This window comes from Plutella xylostella, chromosome 30, assembly GCF_932276165.1.
Source record: "Plutella xylostella chromosome 30, ilPluXylo3.1, whole genome shotgun sequence".
Taxonomy (NCBI): Eukaryota; Metazoa; Arthropoda; class Insecta; order Lepidoptera; family Plutellidae; genus Plutella; species Plutella xylostella.
In genome coordinates, this window is record NC_064010.1 from 1760382 (window position 1) to 1785906 (window position 25525).

Here is a 25525-nt window from a genome sequence, read left to right on the forward strand (position 1 = left end):
TCTAGTGAGACCTGAGAGACACTACAAGAATTCTAGAATATGTGCATTCTTAATTAATATTGGGCACTCGAGTTTTCTTTACGAAGTTCTATAAAATGAGTTTTCAGACGTTTTTTGTAACGAAAAACCTATTGAACCTTGACGGCCGACTGGTGTAGTGGTTAGTGACCCTGACTGCTAAGCCGAAGGTCCCGGGTACGATTCCCGGCTGGGGCAAAAATTTGTTTAGTGACAGATATTTGTACTCGGGTCTTGGGTGTTGATATTTATATTTGATATGTATCTATCTAATTCTATGTATTTGTGTAGATATATCAGCTGATACCCTTAATACAGGCTCTGCCTAGCTTGGGGTAGGATGGCCGTGTGTGAGATGTCCCCACATAATATTTTTATTATATTATTAACCGAATAAAAAGAATTCTACATTGAAATGCTACATTTTACCTTAGTAAATTAATAAATTAGCTTATCATTCTCAAGTACGGTTAACGAATTGTGTGGTGTTCCTTATACATATAGGCACCTCAGTTACATACCTATGTACGGTCAGCTGCCTTAGTAGCTATACACTTTTGTTCCTTGTCAAACTACCTAGATGTCAATGTCTGAATGAATAAATAGGCAGTTTGTGAGTTTGACAAGGTACAAAAATGTGCAGCTACTTATGCAGCTGACTGTACGTTCGGCGTACCCTAGGCAGTAAGCGACTGACGCTAATCTGACTGGCCAATCCTTTCGCCACGGCTACCAACCCTAGCCTAGCTCTGTCTTTCTTACCGACACGATAAGAACAACACAACAACACACAAACACTCACACCTTGTACTAAATGTACTCCCTTGCGGGGTAGGCAGAGGTGCATTGCTGCACCCACTTTTCGCCAGAGTGTTATGTTAGTCCCAATGTAATAGGGGGCGGGCCTATTGCCATTTTACGGGCACATCCAAGACCCGAGAACAAATGTCTGTGTTTAAACAAATATCTGCCCCAGCCGGGAATCGGACCCGGGACCTTCGGCTCAGTAGTCACTAACCACTACGCCATTCGGTCGTCTCACGATAAGAAGAAGATTGTTATGTAAATTATATTTCAACACCTGTATTAATAAATAATATAATATACCTTTTACAAGTTATTAATGTTGTGTACACAATATCGTAAGTTTTGCTTCGCCAGTATGTTTGTCTCAGTGGACAGTGAGTGTAGTGGATGACGTTGTTTTAAATATGTGTTTAAAACATTTATACACTTTAAAGAAAACTAAGTAAGCATGCCGGTAAGTTAATCTACTATACTTTTTAAAAGTCTAGTCTGTTTTTTATCGCATATACTAACTAGCTGTTCCCGCGCGCTTCGCTTCGCCTTAAAAAGTTTTCCCGTGGGAATTCCGGGATAAAAAGTAGCCTATGTTCTTTCCCAGGGTCTAAACCGTATGTATACCAAATTTCATTCAAATCCGTTCAGTAGTTTTGGCGTGAAAGAGTAACAGACAGACAGACAGACACAGTTACTTTCGCATTTATAATATTTGTTAGGATTGACAGATTGTGTACGGTTCATCAACAGCCCCTCAAGTACGGGTTTTGCAATTTTTGAAAACGAAAAAAGTTTACATTTCCTGTCATCTGCACACATTATCTGTCAAAAGTTTAATGATAGTTTCCGCTAGAGAGAGCACTTTGTCTGCGGGAAAACGTAAACTTTTATAGTTTTCGATAAACTATCAAACCTGTACTAAACCAACAGTCGATTGTCCCTCGATTAAATGACGTATTGATATCTATTGGCGGTTAAAAAACAGACTTTAGCAACAGACACTTGTAAAGTATGGGCACAAAATCGAGGTATCTCAGAACAATAACTTAGTTAATAAACAATTTTGTACAATGTACAACATCAAATCAAGAATTCCACAGTAGTTAAGCGTTGAGTTTGTAAACTAAACTTGTGTAATTCAAACTATGTCAGCCATTGTTATGCGTTTTTGGTTTTAAACACTGCAGTGTAGTGGTTAGTGTGTCGACTGAAGCGCCAGAGGTCCCGTGTACCATTCCCGAAACGGATTTGTTTAACCACAAATCTAATTTTAGTATACACTAGATTCATACTTAGACGTAAATTTCATTCAAAAACCTAAACCAGGTGGTCGGATAACTGTTTTGTAGACTGTACACTGTAGAACACGCCTCTTTTGTACTATTTACGTATTGGTGTATAATCGAAATTACTGACAATCAGCAAACCATTGTAAAGATAAACTATGTTTGCATTGTTATCAGCTGCTGAAAGATTGTAAGGTTTTTTTTATATCGACACTTCAGTCTACAGTGCTCTTTCGAAGGAAACAGTCATTGTATTTTTCAGCAAACGTTTTTGCTCATAATTTTTACTTATTCTAAACCTCAATTTAGTCAACTTTTGGTGATTTAACTCGGAATTAATACAGTAAAAGATTTGTGAAAATCGCTGGATTGGATATCGAGATATTTTACTTTAAACTTTGAGTTAGTTTTGGAGTTTTCCATATGGCATTCGCTGTGAAAAACGTGAAGTGTAGTGAAGTGATTAGTGTTAACGTGTATGTAAATACAGAATAACTCAAATGTTTTCTGTTGTATTTGAAACGGATTGTGGGATCCCAGACAAAAATACATAACATTGAATTGGAATACAATACGCATGGCATGTTAAACAATCGTGAAAGATACCAATATCTATTTGGGCAGATACTTACTCTGGGTTCGCAACCAACAGACTTTTAACTGAGCTGCTAACGAACACAGAGCTATAACTAGAAGAATAATTAATTCTAAAAACAATTGCAAGTGCTCCACAAGTTAAGTGATAAGTCCTACCTGAAACAAAAGTGATGCACAGTTTTTGATTAAAACAAGTGTAAAGTTAGCCCACGATGTCTGAAGAGGAGTCTAACAGGTCCAAATACCACAGCATGCCAGTTCGGCTGAGGCGTAAGGATACGTGGAAGAAGAATAGGGCTAAGGTGAGACTATAATAATAATAATAATGTGTGGGGACATCTCACACACGGACATCCGACCCCAAGCTAGGCAGAGCCTGTGTTATGGGTATCGGACAGCTGATATATCTACACAAATACATATTAAATATAAATATCAACACCCAAGATCCGAGCACAAATATCTGTCTTTAAACAAATATCTGCCCCAGCCCGGAATCGAACCCGGGACCTTCGGCATAGCAGTCAGGGCCACTAACCACTACGCCATTCGACCGTCTACTATCTTCTTCTGTTCTGTTCTCTATGGGGGTGTAAGTACCTGCACCTGGCTCTCTCGAGTGGAACATTTGTGCATATCCCCAAGGTCTAAACTGCCTTCCTAAGCTTGGACCATTTCCCACGACGCTGGTCCACTGCCGGTTGGTGTGTTCACATATATCTGGTTATGCTAAATCTAGATATGCAAGTTTCTTCACGATGTTTTCCTTCACCGTAAGAGCGATGGTATACATTGCACTTATGGTACCTACATGTCAGCGCCAGGATTGGAACCCGTATCTCTATACGTGAGAAGCGGGCGCTTACCCGACTGAGCTACCAACTCTCTCGGTTCGTTACTCGTTGGTTCAGTCGCCATTTTTTCTCCCTTAAATGTAATTGGTCAGAAGCTGAAAGGCCCACTCGATAGTGCTGCCAAAGTTCCACTAGATTATCTTCCCCGTGAGAAGCTGGTTCTACCATACCCGCAATAGTTAAGCGAGATATACACTTCTTGTTCATGCCTTTTAATTGAGTTGCAAAAATAAAACCATAAAAATTGTTCAACTTTTTGCAGCTAGGTCTTGTTAATGTTCTAGACGCACTAGACATGACCTAGACTAGGCCGCCCAGTGTTTCTAGGGCGACAGCATTCCTGCGGTGGAAAAACTAAACAAGTTGAAGTTTTTTTTCATAAATCCCTTCTGTGACACTTTTCAAATATGGTTATTTGATGACCCAATTTTAATAAACTTTCCTTACGCGAGCTACGCTTTGCCTTCAAAAGTGGGTTTCTGTATGAGTTTCTGGTTAAAAATACATAATTTATAATATAATAAATTAATAACCGACCGAATGGCGTAGTGGTTAGTGACCCTGACTACTGAGCCGATGGTCCCGGGTTCGATTCCCGGCTGGGGCAGATATTTGTTTAAACACAGATAGTTGTTCTCAGGTCTTGGATGTACCCGTAAAATGGCAATAGGCCCGCCCCCTATTACATTGGGACTAACATAACACTCTGGCGAAAAGTGGGTGCAGACACCCATCCAACCATATTTACTGGTATTACATGTTTAGTACCAGACTTTAGTCTAGTGCTTAAAGTCCTGAAGCAGTGGATTATGAGGTCATTCTGTGACATCATAGTAATATTCAAAGTATAGTATTTTACTACATGTACATATCTACGTACGTAGCGTGTTTGTTTAGATTTTAATGGTTAGCGTGTAGGCGAGAGGTGACTTTAGAAAAAAAAATATGGAAATGAATTTATTTCGCAAAAACATACATTACTAGATACATTAGTTGTTGAGGCATCCTTTTAAGTACTAAAAGACCTATGCCAAGACACCCCATTATTAGAAAAGCGATAGTTTTTCCTTCTATCTATCATCAGCTACGCTACATTTCAAATTAGTAAAAGAGATGGATCTCAAAATGTCCTAAATGACCAAATGACTGTCAAAGAACAAATTGTTCTCTGTCAAAGAGCGATATAGTGCCACAATCTTATCTGTTCCGGTGGTCAAAATGTGCAACAACGAGACGTCATTGTCAAACGTCATTTCATACTCTGTGCGTTATTTGAGTTGTCAATTTCTGCGAAGAGGCTGACGCTACGTTATTTAATTTGTTTTGTGATTTTTTGCGTGAAAATAATGCCAAAAGCGCTAAAATGTGATGCAAGAAAAGTAATACTAGATATATTGGCTTTTATGCAGGAAGAATAACGTATTCAGACGCCTTTAATTCCGTTTGAAAAATTGGAAGAACGAGTTGCAGCGGCTACAGGTTAGTGTTGCCAAATATGAAGAATAATTTTACCCATATACTCACATGTAATTTTATTAATATTTTCACCCCATCTCATACTTTTCATTATGACCCATCCCGTCCCCACTGCTGGGGCACGGGATGGGTCATAATGAAAAGTATATAATCTTAATTTTTCTTTGATTACAGGTGACATGTCACTTTAAATCTTAGGAACCAAGAAGAATTTCGCGCATCTGCAGCGATTTTAGACGAAATAATGATGATTAATGACATCTTCTCCCAACCTATCAAGGGTTGACTGGAAGAAATTGCTTTTTTCAACTATCCTTTGTACATTGTCTGAATTTCTTTTAATTTTATTGCTCTTATTTCTTGTTACTTTAGAAAATGTAAAATAAAGTGTTCATAAATAAATAAATAATAATTAATAGTTTTTTTTAAGTCTGTCTATCTCGGTATTTCCACGACCCACAGATCTGATATTACCTATACCATTGTAATCTAGATTTAATCTCCTATATCAGAACATAATTAGAGCTTATTTTATTTCTGTTCGCCGTGTACAAATTTTCCATACAACAAATGTCGTTTGATATATAATATGCTCTTTCATTTACTATCGACCCAATATTTTGATTTATGTATACTTATGAATGTACCTAATTATAAAATAGGCAATAGCAGAAATGCATTGTCGTTTAAACCACAAATGGGCAAAATTTAATCGATGGCAACACTGAATTTGATCACAGCGAAGCCGTCACCGGAACAGATAAGATTGTGGCACTATACAACAGTTCATCCACTAACTTTTTTATGAATAAGGGGGTTACTCTTTTGAAGTTGTTGATAAGAATTTTTAAACAACCAAAAATCGTTAATAATATCTTAATCTTTACCCTATAATTTGCACTCCAATGATGTAATCGTTATTATTAACAACATACCAAAGATGACTAATTCCAAAGTCACTTGCGAATTTTTAGTCAACGGATTAAACAGTGACCTTGGACTGAAGTTCGATTTCGTGAATTGGTTTATTTATGACCTCTAGCACTGGGATAGAATGCTTAATTTCACCAAAAGATAAAATGAATTGTTATAATCTTATCCTAAATCCTAAATAATATTATAAATGGGAAAGTAACTGTGTCTGTCTGTCTGTCTGTCTGTTACTCTTTCACGCCAAAACTACTGAACGGATTTGAATGAAATTTGGTATACATATGGTCTAGACCCTGGGAAAGAACATAGGCTACTTTTTATCCCGGAATTCCCACGGGAAAACTTTTTAAGGCGAAGCGAAGCGCGCGGGGACAGCTAGTAATATTATAAATGCGAAAGTAACTGTGTCTGTCTGTCTGTCTGTTACTCTTTCACGCCAAAACTACTGAACGGATTTGAATGAAATTTGGTACACATATGGTCTAGACCCTGAGAAAGAACATAGGCTACTTTTTATCCCGGAATTCCCACGGGTATTTTTTTAAGGCGAAGCGAAGCTCGCGGGATCTGCTAGTATTTAATAAAACTGTTAAAAAGCCTGTTTACTGGCTGACAGGCGTAGCCTAGTGTTTTAGCCCTTGTTATATCACCACCTTTAAATTGTAACTAGGGGCCACTTGCACCAACATATTAAATCTATATTTAGTGTTAAATCTCGATTTAGTGTCAAATTTTATATGGATTGACGTTTCTTAAATCGAGAATTGACACTAAATCGAGATTTAATATGTTTGAGCAAGTGGATCTAAATGCTGAAAACTATATTTTTTGTATCTTTCATAATCTTTAATTAATTTATTTTGTCATTTTCATAATATGCCTAGCTCATTAGTTCATAAAGGATAAACCGTACCGGACTAGCCGCATTGTCTCCATTGCTTCCGTAGCAATATAGGGGCACCACTAAAAAAATACATACATTACAGACAAATTAACTTTCTCCGTTTTTTCGAAATCGTTAAAAAATTCACATTTTTGAATTTTTTTGACTTGTGGCCTTATACCATAGGTATACATACATAAGTATAATAATATCATCGTTTTCTTTTCCTATCAAAACCCACACTTGGAATAGATACATGGACTCTAATGAAGGGTCAATAATTTATAACTTTTTCCCGCATAGCGAGACAAGACACAACAAATATATTTGAGTGGGCTCTAAACCTGTTTAAGGTCAACTGTTAGTCATTCCAACCTTACACTGGTCACGATGTCATGAGACAGTAGATATACCTATATGTATGTACCTATTGTATTTTATATTTAGCGTAGATAGTTTATATGGAAGCGTAGCCCAGTAGGCAAACTGTGGAATGAGTTGTAACGGTGTATAGGTTTAGGGTGAGGCTAAACTTAGTATATCGAGTGTTTACAGTTTGCAAGTGCGCCAGAGTCCGCGTTGTTCTATGCTAGTTACGAATGACCTACTGGGAACACAGCATAAGACGACCCAATGGTACAGCAGTCATGTATCTAAACTAGCTAACTGACGTGATTCGGGCTCGATACATGTTTTTTTGGGCTTTGAAAGACCTACTACACAGCGGATATTACACTAGATGCTACAAATGCACTCATTTCTATAAAAACCACGCGTGCCGAAATTTGTATAGGAATTATTATTTTTGACACTGATAATGACAGCTGGACGGCACTAAATGTAACTACAGTGCCACAAACTTATCTGTTCCGGTGAGAGCGAACTAAATTGATCCATATCTCATAACTTACCTATGAATTATATATTGATATAGATTAGATGGATTTATTAAAACCGAAAGGGTGAATTACCACTACAGGCTAACTTAAAATCTTATAGAATCAAGAAATATTAGACATTTACGTGAGCTCTCACCGGAACAGATAAGTTTGTGGCACTATACCAGCCAAAAATTAATTTTTTTTCAACCTTTTGACACGCGCAGTACGTTCACATGGGGCATCTCTAGAAGAAATGTAGTATTTCTTCTTCTTCTTGTCTTGATCTTGACGCAATAGCCAATAACATTTATTAATAATTATAATTTAAATATCCTATTGATCATTGACAGATATAAGTATTATAAATTTGACAAGGTTCCAATTTCAATGTATCATCATCACATCACCATCACCGATGTAAATAAATAAACAATCAATATAACAAATAAACAGTTTATGTCATCCCTAAAATTAAAGTCACTATGCTTTTAATTGCTACCATACAAACTAGATAAGGCCTGGGTCTCCTATTTACGCCGTAGGTCGCGTCCAGCGTCACGCCGTAGGCCGCGTCACGATGCTCACTATAGAAATGTACTGATGCGGTCTCCCTCACACGCCGACGTTGGCGCGTAGACGCCGTAGGTAGGCCGTAGGACGTTGATCAAAAGTATCAAAACGTTTACGTCAAAGTCGGACGCCGCATATAGCATAAAATAGGAGACCCAGGCCTAAGTATTACTTTGGATGGTATCCAATACGCCTATTATCTTAGATAATAGTAAACTAAAAGCATTTTTTGTATAACTATCTTAAAATATAAATATTTAACGACAGCATATTCTTAAAATTCCAAAAAACATACATTACTTGCTTTGATCACTCGATACTCCTTATGTCAACGCTATTAAAAGCTATTTCACCAAAATTAAGTCATCCTCTTGACGTGACAAGTGACGTTTGCAAGGTCACCTGTCTCATTTGTTTGTTTACACCAGACAAAGACAGGTATAGACCCTTATGGCTTTTATTCCCTTGCATTAGAGTTGAAAATTCTGAGTCGTATATTTATCTGTTTATCGTCAAGGTGAATTGTTTTCTATGCGTAGTGAATTTTAGGTTGATTTCACATTGCGCGTCAAAACAGCTGATTTCAGTTGTGGTTTTGTGCATTATACAGTAAGTGACTCTTAATTGTTTCTTTAGAATTTGTGTGGTTCTTAATGCGTTTGACGTAAGAGTTCATTTTGAACTTCATGTGTTGCATTTGTTTTACTGTCCACTGTACTTTCATAGTAGCGCTTATTTTCAGATATTCGCTAATGCTTCGCTCAATGCAAGGTTGATTTTAAAAAGAGGATTGTCATTTCTTGTTTTCGCTTCTCAGTTCGAGACATAGAGTGCTAAGAGGTTTACTACAGTCCATTTGGTGTAAAAACTGTGTTTATTTTTCTAAATCTAATTTGATCTGGTCTAGATTTAGGGCTCTCCTGCTGAGATTGCTTGACTAGAGGGTTCCTATTATAGCAATTCTACCAGAATGGATACACGTTTTCATGGTTGGCAATTCAGTTTGGTTTGTTTGATAATAATTAATTACATTATTGAATGTGTTGTTGTTTAAAAAATTAAATACTTTATAGCCGCGTGGAAATTATAGTGTTTCTTGTGATTTTTTTAAGTAGTTTAGTGTCAGCGTTGTGCAGTGGTTGTTTTCTACTCATTATTTAGTGATATTGTTAATATAATAATAATTAATTATTAAAAATGGAGACGATAAAAGTGGTCGGTGAATTCGTGAAGGAGAGATCTCCGTTTTCGGTGAGATTTGTTTCATTTTTTTCTATTTGACGTTCCAATGGTTTAGTGGTTAGTGATATGACTGCCTTCCCGAAGGTCCCGGGTTCGATCCCAGCTGGTGTAACACTCTGTGTACGAGCCATATATTCCATATGTTTAGCTACAATTAATTACAATAAACGGTTCTCTTTATTTGTAACAAAATTAAAGAAAAACGAAAAAGTATACTTAAGAAGAAAACAATACAAAAAGGCCTTTCAATCTCTACCAGAAAACCTTTGGATGGCATGCAGGGAGAGTTTAAAAATTGTCCAAATAGGTAGCAATTAAATCAAAACAAACAAATGTAAAGTCAGCTGAATAAGTAGCTATACATTTTTAGACCTTGTCAATCTGAAACCGCCTCACAATTCCTTGAAATTGAAACATTGACGGTTGACGGTTCGTCATCGTCAGTTTGACAAGGTACAGAAGTGTATAGCTACTTATACAGCTGACCGTACTTTAATGTTACAGGCAGAAACCCTATTTATTTTAATGGTCCGGTTAGCAATCTAATGCTTTTGTTCATAAATTAGATACTTAGCATTCATACAATACAATACTTAGATGGGTGTATGTAAAACACTTATTTATACTCTAGCAATAAACTAAAATGCAATAAGACTCAGAACCAAACAAATGCAAAATACAGATAATTAGCTTGCCACGATAGGTTGATAAATAGATTACTTATATTTTATACAGGCTTATAATGTATTTTTTCTTACTTGTCACAGATTTTGAGAAGTCTTGGAGTGTCTTTTCATTTGAATTAATTTAAAAACTATGTTATAAAATAAAACATAATGACAAATGAAATACTTGATTTTGTAATTAAACCATTTATTTTGGCTGTAGTTTATTTGTTTAATAGTATTTTGATTTAAAAGACAAACAAATATTGTTTACCTTTTGTGGCAAATAAGAATGAATACAGTATTGGTAAAATAACTTTTATATGACTTCGAAAACGATCGATTAATTGATATCGCAATAAATTATACTGTAACAGAGCGACACCGATTCAGTCCACCGATTACGATTCAAGACTATGTATATGTTATACAGGGTGCAGTTTTATCAGTGATTGACCCAAGCACAATTTACGTACCTGCCAAGTGACTAGGTCTCACTATCATTCAGGCTGTTGCAAAAAAGCTAAGTAAAGCGTCCGTAGTCGAGCTAGCTTTAGTGATCGTAACTGATCATTTGATGGGTGACCGATTTCAAGTAGGTACTTAGTTGTTTTCTGGACGCTTGCTTCGACGGGAGTTTAAGCCGTGGGTCCCGGTTGCTGCTTCGGCAGCATTCGTTAAGCCTAGTCAGAGGCCTACAGGCGGCTTGAAAACATCTGACAGTCGGGTTGCCCACTTACCCGACAACTCTCTCAGCACAAGCTTGCTTGTGTTGGACCACCAACCGCACTAGGCCAGTGTGGTGGAGTAGGCCTAAAACCCTTCCTTCATTGTAAGGAGACCCGTGCCCCAGCAGTGGCGACGTGATAGGTTGTGATGATGTTTGTACTATGAGGAAAAACATTGTTCAGTATGTCAAGCACGCTGTCTCGCTCGTTTAATGTCACCCTGTATACAGTATATACAGGGTCGCAGACAAGTAAACAATACAACAATGGTGTTCGCTGCGCCTTGTTTGTGCATGTTCATTAATTATTGTGCAGTTAAATAGTCTATGGTTAAGGAGGGTTAAGGTCGTTGACAGTTGACAATTTTGTGCTATCTATATCCGACCCTAAACTTGCACCAAACATTTAAACGCATTTAAATCTTTTGCATTGACAGTAATGTTAGAGCAAGACAACGATAGCTTTAAAATACGTTGAAATATTTGGTGCAAGCATGGTGCAAGTCATCCTTAGATTAACAATATAGGTACTCACCTAGCAGCAAGATGGTGTGTCACATACAAAAAAAAAGCGACAAACTGTCCGCATGGTCCGCATTTTGTTTAATGTCAAATCGTTTTAGGTTGAAGTCTGACGAGCAAAATTACGCTCGCCTGGCCTCACCCTTAAGTTCAACGTATCAACAACAATTGTAACAATGAATAAAGTCACAAATCGTCTAACCGATCTAATTCTTTACTTTTCTATGTATTTTTGTTGTTCTATGTGTCAAAAAACGTTTCTTCATCTTTAAAATAACAGCTCAGTGGTAGAAGATAGAAGTGTCGAATGGTGATCTAACATTCCCATTTAAATGGCTTTTAAAAGCGTATTCGCTCTTAAGGTCGCATTAAGAACTTATGAGTCTACTATGTAGCTCGATAATGTCTATCATTCTTCAACTACCTGCCTTATTGGTCTATGTCTAGGTCATTTCTCGAAGATTGCACACAGATGTAGAGTCAATATATTTAGAATAGAATAGAAGCGCAAGCAATGAAAAAGTTTTATCCACAAAGTGCCAATACCAGATGGTCCCAATTTTTTTACGTTTTAGTTGGTAATATTCTGATGCGCGACCGCGGTTAAACTTACTTTAATATTGCAGACTTGAAAAAATATATTGAAATTAAGCCAGCGTTTTCCGTTTAGGAGTAATGTGGTGCTATTATTTATTATTAATCGTTTATTACGGACCAACGATCCAAAAAAGTATTAGTATTACATTTATCTTAACCTAATGTTAGTTATACACAAAACGTTACAGTATACATACAGTCCTACACTCTATTTTTTATTTGGTAGGAGTGACAACTGCACCCAGTGGTTAAGGAAACTGTTATCCAACCTATAAATATGTCACTGGAAGTTCCTCATTGCTCCCGAGTGTAAGTACACAGGATGTTAATTTGTCGGGAAAATTGAAAAAAAAAAAACTTTTTAAGCCATTTGCACGTGTCAAATCTAGTACCTATCTAGTTGAAGGGCCCAATATACCTTACATTATATACTCGTAGGTCCAGTAAATAATGATTACATTATGTAAATGCGATGGGCCTGCACGACGCTCGTTCGTTACTCGGCGAGCCACTATGATAGAACGTGGATGGCTTGACAGTTTGTGCTTGTCGGTAATGTTTTTGTTTATTTATTATTATTTTAAGGGCCTTTTCACAATGTCTGGGTAACGGCTACCTGTGGGATGATAGACATGATGGCACTGGTCAAGCTGATTGCTGTTACTGCCTAAAACAAATTTTCATAGAGTGACAGCATGTCTTATCCCATAGGTAGCCATTATCTAGACATTGTGAAACAGGCCCTAATAGTATGTGTTTTTTTACCCCCTCGGGTGAAATAGTACGAGTGGGGTGTGTATTGTATGTGTCTGTGCTTGGTGGAATGCAGTGTTTGTGATGTGTTAGGTGATTTGATTGCGGATGCTGTGTTTAGTTGAAAATGGTTTAGCCGATCACTACCTACTTGTAGCTGCTGATGATGAATTTCAGTTGGTTATTATATATATTATGGTATATTATTTTGCGTGGACGTCGATTGAGTATAGTGAGGCAGTGTAACCGAAATTAGTTCCTAAATTCATAAAAAATACCCCTGAGTTTATACTCTCGTCTACGTCTACTTGCAGTAGTAATTTTCTAATGCAGAAATTTTAGCTTTAAATGCTATGAAAAATACATATACATAGGTATACAATTTAACTTAACTAGACACCGCCATCTACAAGGCAGTTTATCGGCATTAGTGGCAGTTAGTGTCCAGTGTTGTTTAGTGTCCAACATTTGTAATGATTTGAATCTGCTTTTGTGTACTTACTAAATAAATAAAATAAATATTTCTTATCATAGAAATAGACATAGGTGAGTAAAAACAATAACAAAATGAAACAAATATATTATGTGCTCTATCACTGTTATACCGGATTTCCCCCATCATTGACTCGCCTATAATCAAGAATGTTATTTTTATGTGAAAGTGACTCCAAAACAATGTATTAATATTCATCGCGGAGACAGGTTTGCCCTTTCTCCGGCCTATTTGACCTATTCGTTTACTACAAGTTGTAAAAGATAGACAAGAAAATTTTAAATATTTTACTTACTTAGCTTGTATCTTTGGGACCCCCAAGTGGTATAATTTTTACTAGTAAGTAGAGTAAGTACTAAAAGTTTTTATGTTTTACCAAAATTTTATTCTAGGCTAGGATGAATAATGAAAAACAATATTATTATTTATTTATTTATTTTATATTCATTGACTGAACACGTTTTTTATGTTATTCACGGTTTTTTTTTTACCACGTTGGAAGTTAAAGTACAGTGGATTACATTGCGCTTGTCATACTAAGCGGGACTACATCTCGATAAGAGTATAGTTAATAATACTAGAACGCAGCTTATAGATAGAGTACTCTTCATTTGTGTACCAAGATAAAACAACTCATTTTATATTAAGTTAAACTTAACCTTCTGAACGCCGAAGCCTGAATCTTTTCTTATTATTAACCTCAAAATCCCCCTTTTCCAGCTGGACACATGGTTCGGCCGGCCGAAGAAGGCCGGCGGCGGCGTGGACCGGCCGTACGACACCGCGCCCCGGCCGGGCACCGAACCCCGGCCCGAGGACGACGAGAGCTCGGCCGAGTACACGAGCAAGATCGACGCGCTGAGCGACACGCAGCTACAGACCCGCTTCGAGGAGATGCTGGTGAGTGTGATGAATTACGAAAAAGTGTGATGAAATGTGAGGAAAGTGTGGTGAAATGTGAGGAAAGTGTGGTAAAATGTGAGGAAAGTGTGGTGAAATGTGAGGGAAGTGTGATGAAATGTGAATAAATGTGAGGAAAGTGTGATGAATTGTGGTGATATTTGAGAAAAGTGTGATGAAATGTGAGTAATGTGTGATGAATTGCGGGGGGGCGAAGGGGGGGTAAGAGCTCGGCCGAGTACACGAGCAAGATCGACGCGCTCAGCGACTCCCAGCTACAAACCCGCTTCGAGGAGATGCTGGTGAGTGCGGGGCGGAGGGGGTGGGGGAGTGTGATGGAGTGGGGGGAGAGCGGGAGGAGAGCGCGATGAAGTCTGATGAAATGTGAGGAGAGTGTGATGTAATGTGAGGAAAGTGTAAAAGTGTCACGAAATGTGAGCAGTGTGTGATGAAAGTGTGATGAGTGATGAGAGATGTGGTAATCTGGTAATATTCTGTAATTCTTGTGTTTCTGTGAGGAATAATGGGAAAATTTGGGGCTTTGTTGGGATTGGAAGGAATCGGGCAGAAAGTGTGACGAAACGAAGGATAATTATTACATACAGATTTGTTCATAATTCCGTAACATATGTACTTTTTTACGTAGCCATAATAGCGTCCCACCGCTGGCAAAGACCTTTCCATGTTTATTCCACTGTTTTTATTTAATTTGTTTGAACATTAACATATTTTATATTAGACCCTTTTTCTTGTTATTCCTAGTATTGACGCTATTGTGGTTTTTGTTTTCAGTCGGACATGAACCTGAGTGAGGAGAAGAAGGCTCCACTCCGGAAGTATCCGCGAGACCAGAAGAAGAAGATGCTCGTGGCTTATAAGTTTGTCAACACACAGGTGAGTTCGGGTGTCTGTTCTTATATTCTTTAAATATGGGACGTCTGCAAAACACATTACAATCGTTAATCTTCTGAATTATCATCATCAGTTAAGTAATTATCCACTGCTGTGGGGTTAATACCACCAAACATAAGCAATTAACAATCCATAAGCACTCGCACGCCAGCGATGTCAAATCTAACCTAACTTGTATGGATCTGACAGATGCTTGACAGGCGAGCAACTCCGCTTATGTATCTTTTATTGCTAACGTGTCGCTGGTGGTACGGTAGTTCGACATAGGCCTCTCCCAAAGAGCGCCACAAAACTCTGTCCTAAGCTTTCCATATGAAATGGTGAAAGAAGGTTTATGAAAATCTGCAATTTTCCTCTTAAATTAGTAGTCAATACACCTCTTGCACCTTTTAATTTTGGGATGGCTATGCTGTATCTTCCTCTTTTTATATGAGAATGTATTCTATTATATTCTGAGAGGGAACAAAGTTCCTGTACGTAACTCTCAAATTAATTAATCATTATTATAATACTAAGACGACCGAATGGCGTAGTGGTTAGTGACCCTGACTACTGAGCCGATGGTCCCGGGTTCGATTCCCGGCTGGGGCAGATATTTGTTTAAACACAGATATTTGTTCTCGGGTCTTGGATGTGCCCGTAAAATGGCAATAGGCCCGCCCCCTATTACATTGGGACTAACATAACACTCTGGCGAAAAGTGGGTGCAGAAATGCACCTCTGCCTACCCCGCAAGGGAGTACATTAGTACAAGGCGTGAGTGCGTGTTTTTTATTTTTTTTTATTTTTATTATAATACTATTAATTTCAGTACAGCCATCCTATGACAATATCATTGTTTTAACCAACTAATTTAACCTCCCAAAATTTTCCCCATCCACAGGACGGGCGTTCCAAATTCGAGAAGCCCTCCGACTACGTGACCTACTTGTCCACGCCAGAATTATCAGTGGGCAAGCTGCATTGCTGTCTCGAGAACCTTCGCATCGCGCTCACTAATAACCCGCTGTCCTGGATAGAAGAGTTCGGGACTAAGGGGATTACTGTGCTGTTGCATACGTTGACCACGTGTTATGCCAAGTGAGTTGCAACCTTATGTGTGTAGTAATAATTTGTTATGGCTACAGTAGGTAATAAGTACTAATAAGGAGAAGGTTCTGAGAATAAAAACAGTCTGGCCATGTTGTATCATAATTAATTCATTTATATACTTAATGTGTTTTCTAATTGCATGCGTACAGTGGCAACGGATTCATTTGGTAAGTCGCTGCAGAGATTACAGCAGATAATTGACTTAAAGAGATCATTTAGGAATGATTAGCCTATAAGAGAATAGAAGGTTAGGTTAGGTTATTCTGTCCTCTAAGGTTATAATTTATTGTTATAAGTTGGCTATGTGTATCAGTCTGTGGCTACGCCATTCCTAAACAGATCTTGTTAGTTATCCTTGTCTTTAAAGCGAAGCGGCGTGTTATAAGTTTAACGAGTCTGTGGCAGCGTAGCTCCCAAACGGCTTAGCCGGTTTTCGTTAACTTTCACAAAATCATATTATAGGTGTCCCGTAAATAGTGGACCAACGGAAATGGGGTGAAAGTCTCGTACCATCAAAATCTGAATAGAACAAAAGATGTTCAGATTGACCCCCTGAGTCACCCTCTTTCCGTTGGTCTAATATTAACGGTATACCCCTGTATCTGTATACTTTTATAACCCAACCACCTTCTATTTCGTCCGCAGCGACTCCCGCCCATTAAAAGTTATATGTCTTTTAATGTTTAATGTCGGGTGTTTTTAATGACTCATAATTATTAACTGAAATATATTTTTGTAACATAATAATTTCCTACTCCAGCGACTCCCGCTACGACCGCGTCCAACACTCGTGCGTGCGCTGCATCTCCGCCATCATGAACAACACGGTGGGGCTGCGCACCATGTTCGAGTGTGCGCAGGCGCTGCCCGTGCTGGCGCGCGGCCTCGCGCCCGCCAAGCCGACCTGCGCGCTCGAGGCCGCCAAGGTACGTGTGTGCTACACAGGGTGCTCGAGTGTGCGATATACAGGCTATACAGGGTGCTCGAGTGTGCAATATACAGGCTATACAGGGTGCTCGAGTGTGCAATATACAGGCTATACAGGGTGCTCGAATGTGCAATATACAGGCTATACAGGGTGCTCGAATGTGCAATATACAGGCTATACAGGGTGGTGCAATACGTGTCCGCTACACACTATACAGGGTGGTGCAGTACGTGTCCGCTACACAGGGTGTTGCGAAAAGGGTATACTGAGCCGAAACATACATGTGCCGCATCTTATATCTAAGCCCGGAAATGAAATCAGAATTTCAAAATTCGCGAAAATGCTGACATGCCATTGCTATTTTTATTTTCGGCTGACCTGCCACTTTTGCAACATACATGGTGCTGAGTGAGCTCAATGTGCTGAGAGAGTTAACAGGCCTACATATACCTAAATATTTTAAAAGATTATTTTTGTTTTTTTTTCTCTTTTGGTGCAAGTAAAGAAGATTGTATTGTATTTCCAGGTGCTAGCGGCGACGTGTTTCATCCCCAACGGTCACGAGAAGGTTCTGGAAGCGATCACGCTGGCGGGCGAAGCCAACCGCAAGCCGCGGTTCCTGCCCATTATTGAGGGACTGGCGCCTAAGTCGCCTGAGAGTTTAAAGGTACGTTTAATCAGTCATAGATATATGTAAGCAACCCCAGCGCAAAAAAAAATATCCAAAGGCTGCCTGTCCACTAGTGCGAAGCGAGGGAGCGGAGCGGAGAAATTGACCAATGAGATTGCATAAAAACACCGCTCATGCCATTTTCGCTCCGCTCATTGGATGATTTTTGGCTCGCACACCGCTCCGCACTGGTGGTCAGGTAACCTAAGTTTGGAAGATAGACTAATGCAAGACGGCACCGTATGCATATAAGGCGGGTTCGAATCCCGCCCAGGACAAACATTTGTGTGATCAGCATTTGTGTTTGCCTTTTGTCTGATTGTTTGCGCTGGGGTGGCTCGGCCACGGTCACGAGAAGGTTCTAGAAGCGATCACGCTGGCGGGCGAGGCCAACCGCAAGCCGCGGTTCCTGCCTATTATTGAGGGACTGGCGCCTAAATCGCCGGAGAGTTTGAAGGTAATTTATACGTCATAATAACTTTTATATTCACATATATTGTAGTAGAGTGAGCTGCAAAGAAACCTAACTTCTCTCAGTAGCATTTATTAATAAAAACCAATTACAGATGTACATAATTTCATGAGCACTGTCCTCTGAACTAGAAAACTGTATTTCAGAGGGTAGTTCTCTTCCAGTGATGTTCATTATTGGTAAAAATAGCAATATCTACTCTAAGAAGGTGGTTTCAGATTTCTGTGCAGATTACTGTACTTGGCTTCACTGCATTATCCTGAGATGAGAGCCTTTTTTGGTTTGGCTCTTGCTATGTTTTACAAAGTACTTTTTCAAACGTCATAGGGCTCTTGCAATATTTGACGAAGTATAACTCAAACTCTCAAACTCAATTTTTTTTATTCATCGTACAAATATAAAATTTTCTGATGAACGTCAATTTTTACAAATTACTCTCCGTTCGGATAAGGGGGGGCTCTTTCTGTCTAAGGAGAAGAACGGAGGCAAGAAGCTCCTGAGCCATCTTTTCAAAAAAAGACTTAAAACTAGTTGGTATACAATACATATAAGCTTAATAATTATTATTATAATAATATGAGCAGAGCTAACTACTTATCACAGCCATGCATTAACGTCCTCTAAGTAATCATCAATTTTATAATAAGCTTTTTTACTGAGTTTCTCTTTAATGTAACACTTAAACTTATTCTCTGGCATTTGAGCAACTTCTGCTGGAAGCTTATTATAAAATCTAATACAGTACCCTAAAAACGATTTATTAACTTTCGCCAGACGCATCGCTGGAAAAGCCAGCTTATGCTTGTTCCTAGTATTAATGTCATGATTACTGCCAATTGTATCAAAAGTTGAAATATTCTTTCGTACATACATTAAATTGGAAAAAATGAACTGACATGGAACTGTAAGGATGTTAATTTCTTTAAATAGTTCTCTCAATGAATCCCTGGAACCAAGTTTGTATATAGAGCGGATGGCTCTTTTCTGTAATACAAATATAGTTTCAATATCAGCTGCTCTACCCCAAAGCAAAATGCCATACGATAATAAGCTGTGGAAATAACTAAAGTAAACTAATCTGGCGGTTTCAACGTTGGTCAGCTGTCTAATTTTCCGTACAGCAAAAGCTGCGGAGCTCAACCTTCCAGACAATTTTTCAATGTGAGGTCCCCACTGTAACTTTGAATCTATAGTCATCCCAAGAAAGACAGTATCATTAACTAGGTCCAATTTATTCCCATCTAGAATAATGTTAGTATCGCATTGTCTAACATTCGGCAGTGTAAATTTAATACATTTCGTTTTCTTAGAATTCAATAGAAGATTATTAACGGTAAACCAATCGTGTATGTCAGATAGAATTGAATTAATTTCATTAAAATTATTTTCTCTTCTTTTAACTTTAAAAAGCAAAGAAGTATCGTCAGCAAATAAAACTATATTAGTCAATTTTTCAACCATAAAAGGCAAGTCATTAATATAAATGAGGAATAAAAATGGTCCTAGAATAGATCCTTGAGGGACGCCTATTTTTACATGAGCCCCCTGTGATTTAGTATTGTTAATATCGACCCTTTGTTGTCTCTTGTCTAAATATGAAGATATCAAATCTAAAGCCTTTCCTCCTATTCCATAGTATCTAAGTTTCGAAATTAAAGTCTGATGGTCTACACAATCAAACGCCTTCGACAGATCACAGAAGACTCCAATAGCATCGTGATGGTCTTCCCAGGCGTCAAATATGTGCTTAATCAACGCAGTACCGGCATCGGCTGTTGATTTGCCTTTTGTAAAACCATACTGCTGGCTATGAAACAATCGAGCATCATTGAAATGCAAAAGCATCTGACTGAGTATGACCCTCTCAAATATTTTACTCAAAACTGGAAGAACCGAGACAGGCCTGAAATTTGCAGGGTCCTCCATATCCCCACTTTTGAACAGAGGTATAATTTTACTAAATTTCATAAGATCTGGGAACACACCTTCAGCGATACATTTATTAAAGATGTTAGCCAAAATTGGGGCGATTTTATTAATAATAGAAAGAACAAATTTAACTGACATTCCCCACAAGTCTTCAGTTTTCTTCATATTTAATGACTTAAATGTTTTTATAATAGTTAATGTATTAATATATCTGAATTTAAATTCCTTATCGGTTGAAGGTGCGTTCTCCTTCGTCAGGGTTTCAGCTGCTGCAGCCGAAGAATCCAGGTTACACGTAGTCTCTAAAGGAATGTTCGTAAAAAACTGTTCAAAGACCCTCGCCACCGCATCATTCGATGTTATAATGTCATTGCCTACCTTCAAAGATAAATTTGTCTCGCGTGTTCGATTCTTCCTCGTTTCGTTATTAATAATAGTCCAAACGGCCTTAGATTTGTTAGCAGAGTCTTTAATCTTGTTATTAATAAAAATTGTCTTCGCACAGTGACAGACACATTTATACATCTTGCTATATTTCTTCACATAAGATTGAAAGTCAGGTCGGAGTATGAATGTTTTCATCTCATACAGATCATATAATGTCGCCCTGCTTTTGCGAATACCCTCTGTAGCCCAGTCACAAAATTTAATTTTATTGTCAATCAAAACTTCCTTCGTTTCAAAATTACTCTCAAACTCATCAGCTATTATCTTAAACAAGTTACTATACATCTCATTAGAATTGCAATCTAATTTAACATTCGGAAGTTTTTCGTCTAGTTTCTTCAAGTAATTGGCCATGCTAACTTTCTGAACAAGAATGGAATGCTTAAAACCGTTTCGAGGAATATGCTTTCTGTACAATGTCTAGTTATCAGATTTTAAATTAAGTCTCTATTTTTTTAATTATTTAATAAAAACCGTAAAAACTAATAACCTTCATTTGCCCTTTAAATTTTTTGTAAATTAGGATTTAAGCACAAAATGCATTTGCCAATTAACAAAGTACTCTGTGGCATTTGCCTACAAAAAAACAGTTAATGTCAAACTCAAACGTCAAAGCGTGTGTTTATTTATCTTTGCCATTTGTTACAGAGAGGTTAGAAGTAGAAAAATTGATTTAATTTATAAGTGAGCAAAGTAGAAGGAAAGAGAAGGTCTGGAAGGAGGAAATTGACGTGGCTGTGCAATATCAAAGAGTGGACCGGTGTAAAAACCGTGGAAGAAATATTTAAACTAGCCAAGAATACAGAGCGCTGCAAAGAGCTGACTTCCAATGGTGGAGAGGCACTACAAGAAGAAGATTTATTTTCTACCTTGTTTTGAAACTCTACTACGAATAAATAATAAACCAGCGGATACTACGATGGTAACAAGATCGGTTCATTTCGAAAAAGCTGGCTCTCGAAATTTGCCCGAAACTTAACCCCTCGGCTGTCGACCAACCTTTATAAGGTGGACAATAAATAGCTCACATATTATGTCCCGCCTTCTCTAAAGGTGTTACTGGTCTGCCGTATTTAAGTGAGCGATATTGCCTATGTGAACTATATTTATATTGCTTTAACCTCAACTAAGTGTAAAAAAAACGACAAGGATGGCATTTAACCTATCGGCTGTTAAATCGGCTGACGCCAAACGACCTTTATATCCTTATAAAACCTGGTGCTCGATTAGCCTCAATGAGGCACGTAATTCAAAAATTATTAATTACCTAGTAAAAATGATCAACGGAGCGTATTATTTTAATTTATTAGTGTAATATAAATAATATTTTGTACTAGTTTTGCTGTACCTCCTGTCCCTCCTTTTGTACATTTATTTCTTATTTTTGTGCCATAAAGAATTAAATAAATTTGGAATTACATATTATATTATCCTAACTGGGTTCCCCTCATCTTCCCTAATCTTTTTGACCAAAACTCGTTTCGCATAACTCGTATGGTCTAAACTTTTTTGGCCGAATTATCACTTACTTAACCATTGACTTATATATTACTAGCGTTATATATTACTAGCCTTTTGAAATCGTTGAACTTAACCTAACTTAATCTTGTTTCTCGTGATATTATCTAAATAAATAATATATTAAGTAGGTATTTAGTATATATACAAATTGTGGTATTTTTCTCCTACATCCCGAAAATAACGATATTGAATGATGAAATATGAAAAATGGCCGCCGACAGGTGAGGGGTTAACAATGTTATGATTTTAGAGTTAGATGACAATGACATTCTACCTCACTGTTGCCTCACTGACGTTAAGCGACACTTGCTTGTTTTTTTTTGGTTTTTTGTGGCGCAGGCAAGGATAAATTCTATTCTGCATATGTAATGTTATGTGACGTCATACATACATTCAGCCGGCCAAATTTTAAATAAATATTAAAAATAGTTGTAATGAATAAAATACAAAATTAACGAAATTAGTTCCTTAAAATGGCCTATATTTTCAAAATAAATTATAAAAAATACATATCATAAATTGGTAGCATGGCCAATTGTCAATTTTCTTTGTAGTAATCGGTCTGCATCTCACCTTAGTTTTATTTGTCTTGTCAGTGTTTACTAAGGTAATGGTCTGCCCACTGTGGTCTGACCTCAGACAATTAATCACACTACTGTCTTTAAACTCACAGTTACAGAATATGTTATCTAGACAAGTGGCTGACGTGGGTGTAATTCTAGTTGGTTCCAGAAAAACATTAAAAAGATTAAATGATTTAAAAAGTAACAACAATTTCGACCTATTAGGAGAGTCACCTAATAGGTCAACATTAAAGTCACCACACACTATTACTTCCTTTTTACTATTGGAAGCTAACCTTAGAACATCCTCCATGACAGTCTCAAAGGTAATAAAATCACCAGTAGGTGGCCTGTAGGTACATACTATTATATACTTATTAAGCTCTGCACATGAAATTTCTATATGGTGTTTAACAGAAAGAGAAACTATATCCTTTCGTTCTTTACATTTACAATTTTCTTTAAGAAATATAAGTGACCCACCATGCTCGTTGATATTTCTGTTAAAGCAGCTTATAAGTTTGTAATTTTTTAATTGGAACATCATTTTATTCTCGTCTAACCAATGTTCTGTGATACATAAACAATCAATGTTAAATTTTTCCGAAAATAGTTCTATTTCTAACAATTTAGAAGAAATACTCTGAATATTCTGAATATTCTGATTTCTATAAATGATATAAATGACTTTCCTCAAGATATTTTTCCTTCACCGTAAGAGAACTGAATTAAAATATAGTAAAATCTCTTTTTTCTATTTATTTATTTATTTATTTATTTACTTTGGAGTACCAACAACATGCACATAAAATCATCTTATTAACATTTACAAATATACTTAAGTCTATACATGCATATCAATTATAGGTACCCTCATCATTCATTAAATTACATTTTAAATCTTAATTAACATCTACAATTACGGTACTTAATTCCAAATACAATATAAATATGATGGTAATTCTTACACGCAATGCAATACAAAAAATTAATAAATAAAATTAATTTAAATACATTATTGAAAAAAAAATAATATTATATTATACATAATTACAAATTTTAGAATATAACTTATTTAGGTACTTAAATTGAATTTCAATAAATTTAAATTTTAACAATAATCATTACAATAATGTTGCTACTTATTAATATTGCTATTAATAGTATTAATATAGAAATTATTTATTTATTCTATACATAATATTATTCCTTATAAAAGTAGTTGAGCAATTTGTTTTTCAGGTTACTCTTACCAAATATGTCTAGATTGGGTATTTTAGTGACAGTAAAATTGTACTCTTGGCTCATTCGGAAGAGTGGTGTTTGTTGTCCGAGGTTGGTTTTGGTCACCGGAACAAATAATATTTTTGAGATGGGTTTTCTAGGAAGATGGTATGGGACTGATATGCTTACATTCTGAAGGAGAAATGCAGAATCGATTCTACCCTCTATCACCTTTTGTAGGAAGTTAATGTCATTCACCATTCTCCTATCATGCAGTGTGTTCATTTTGTAAAATGAGAGACGCTGATCATAGGGCTGGCGATGAGAAATACCCTGAGAGAGGAAGGCCAAGTGTCTAGTGAATGCCCTTTGTATGCTCTCAATCTTTTGGGAGTGCACTGAATAGGTAGGATTCCACACAACACTGCCAAACTCAAGGTGACTTCTCACCAATGCGTTATATAATATTATTTTAGTACGAGACTGGAATTCTCTAGTATGTCGTCTCAGAAAACCTAACATTTTAGCTGACTTCTTTACAGCGGTTTCGATGTGCGAAGTAAGGGTAAGTTTGCTATCCAGTATTACGCCTAGATCACGTATTTCACTTACTTTTTTGATGACCGCTCCGTCAATGCTATAATTAGTTGCTTGCACATTTCTTTTGCGTGTATACTTAACGTGATAACATTTTCTGGCGTTAAGTAACATTTTATTTTGATCACACCATTCTTTAATTCTATTTAAATCATCCTGTAGTAATTCAGTATCATCTTCACTTTTAATGGTTTTATAGAGTTTTAAGTCGTCAGCAAATATTTGGAACTTAGAATTTTTAATTTCGTGAACAATGTCATTGATAAAAATCAAAAATAGAAGTGGACCCAAATTTGACCCCTGTGGTAAACCAGAAACAGCAATATACTCCCTGGATAAAAAACCGCTAACTGATACAGACTGTGATCGGGAATTAAGGTATGATTGAAACCACATCAAGATGGAGCCATACACTCCATATGATTCCAACTTTTGAAGCAAGAGAGGATGGCTAACTTTATCAAAAGCGCTACTAAAATCGGTGTATATACAATCAACCTCTAGGCCCTTGTCTACTTCCATGGATACGTCTGTCAAGAAAGAAATTAGGTTGGTTTCAATTGATCGACCCTTGCAGAATCCATGCTGATTTGCCGATAGATAATTATAGATATGATGCCTAAGTATAAGACATACCATAGATTCAAATATTTTTGAAAAACAAGATAGAATTGATATAGGCCTATAATTTTTTATATCCGTTTCTATTCCATTTTTATAAATTGGAACAACTCGGGACTTTTTCCACTCATCAGGAAATATTCCATCTTTTAGTGACGCATTAAATATTATTGCTAAAGGCAATGCGAGAGCTGAACTACATCGCTGCACAAACAAGGCAGGTAAACCATCAGGCCCAGCCCCTTTCTGAATATCAATTCTTTTTAGTTTTAGAAGCACTTCTCGTTCAGTAACATACATTCGACCAAATGCTCTATCTGAGGAATGTGGAGCTTTAGGTAAGTATTGGAT

At 37.1% G+C, this 25525-nt stretch overlaps 1 protein-coding gene across 1 annotated transcript in view; it reads left to right on the plus strand.

Moving 5' to 3' along the window:
• The first annotated feature begins 1691 nt into the window (after positions 1-1691).
• The window catches only part of LOC105392392 (protein diaphanous), a 51518-nt gene continuing 27684 nt past the window's right edge, over positions 1692-25525 (plus strand). Inside the window, exons 1-6 of the mRNA XM_048631903.1 lie at positions 1692-3004; positions 14019-14198; positions 14991-15092; positions 15994-16190; positions 16963-17128; positions 17657-17797. Coding sequence (XP_048487860.1) covers positions 2915-3004; positions 14019-14198; positions 14991-15092; positions 15994-16190; positions 16963-17128; positions 17657-17797 — 876 coding nt within the window. The 5' untranslated portion in view covers positions 1692-2914. The remainder of the gene's footprint in view (positions 3005-14018; positions 14199-14990; positions 15093-15993; positions 16191-16962; positions 17129-17656; positions 17798-25525) is intronic.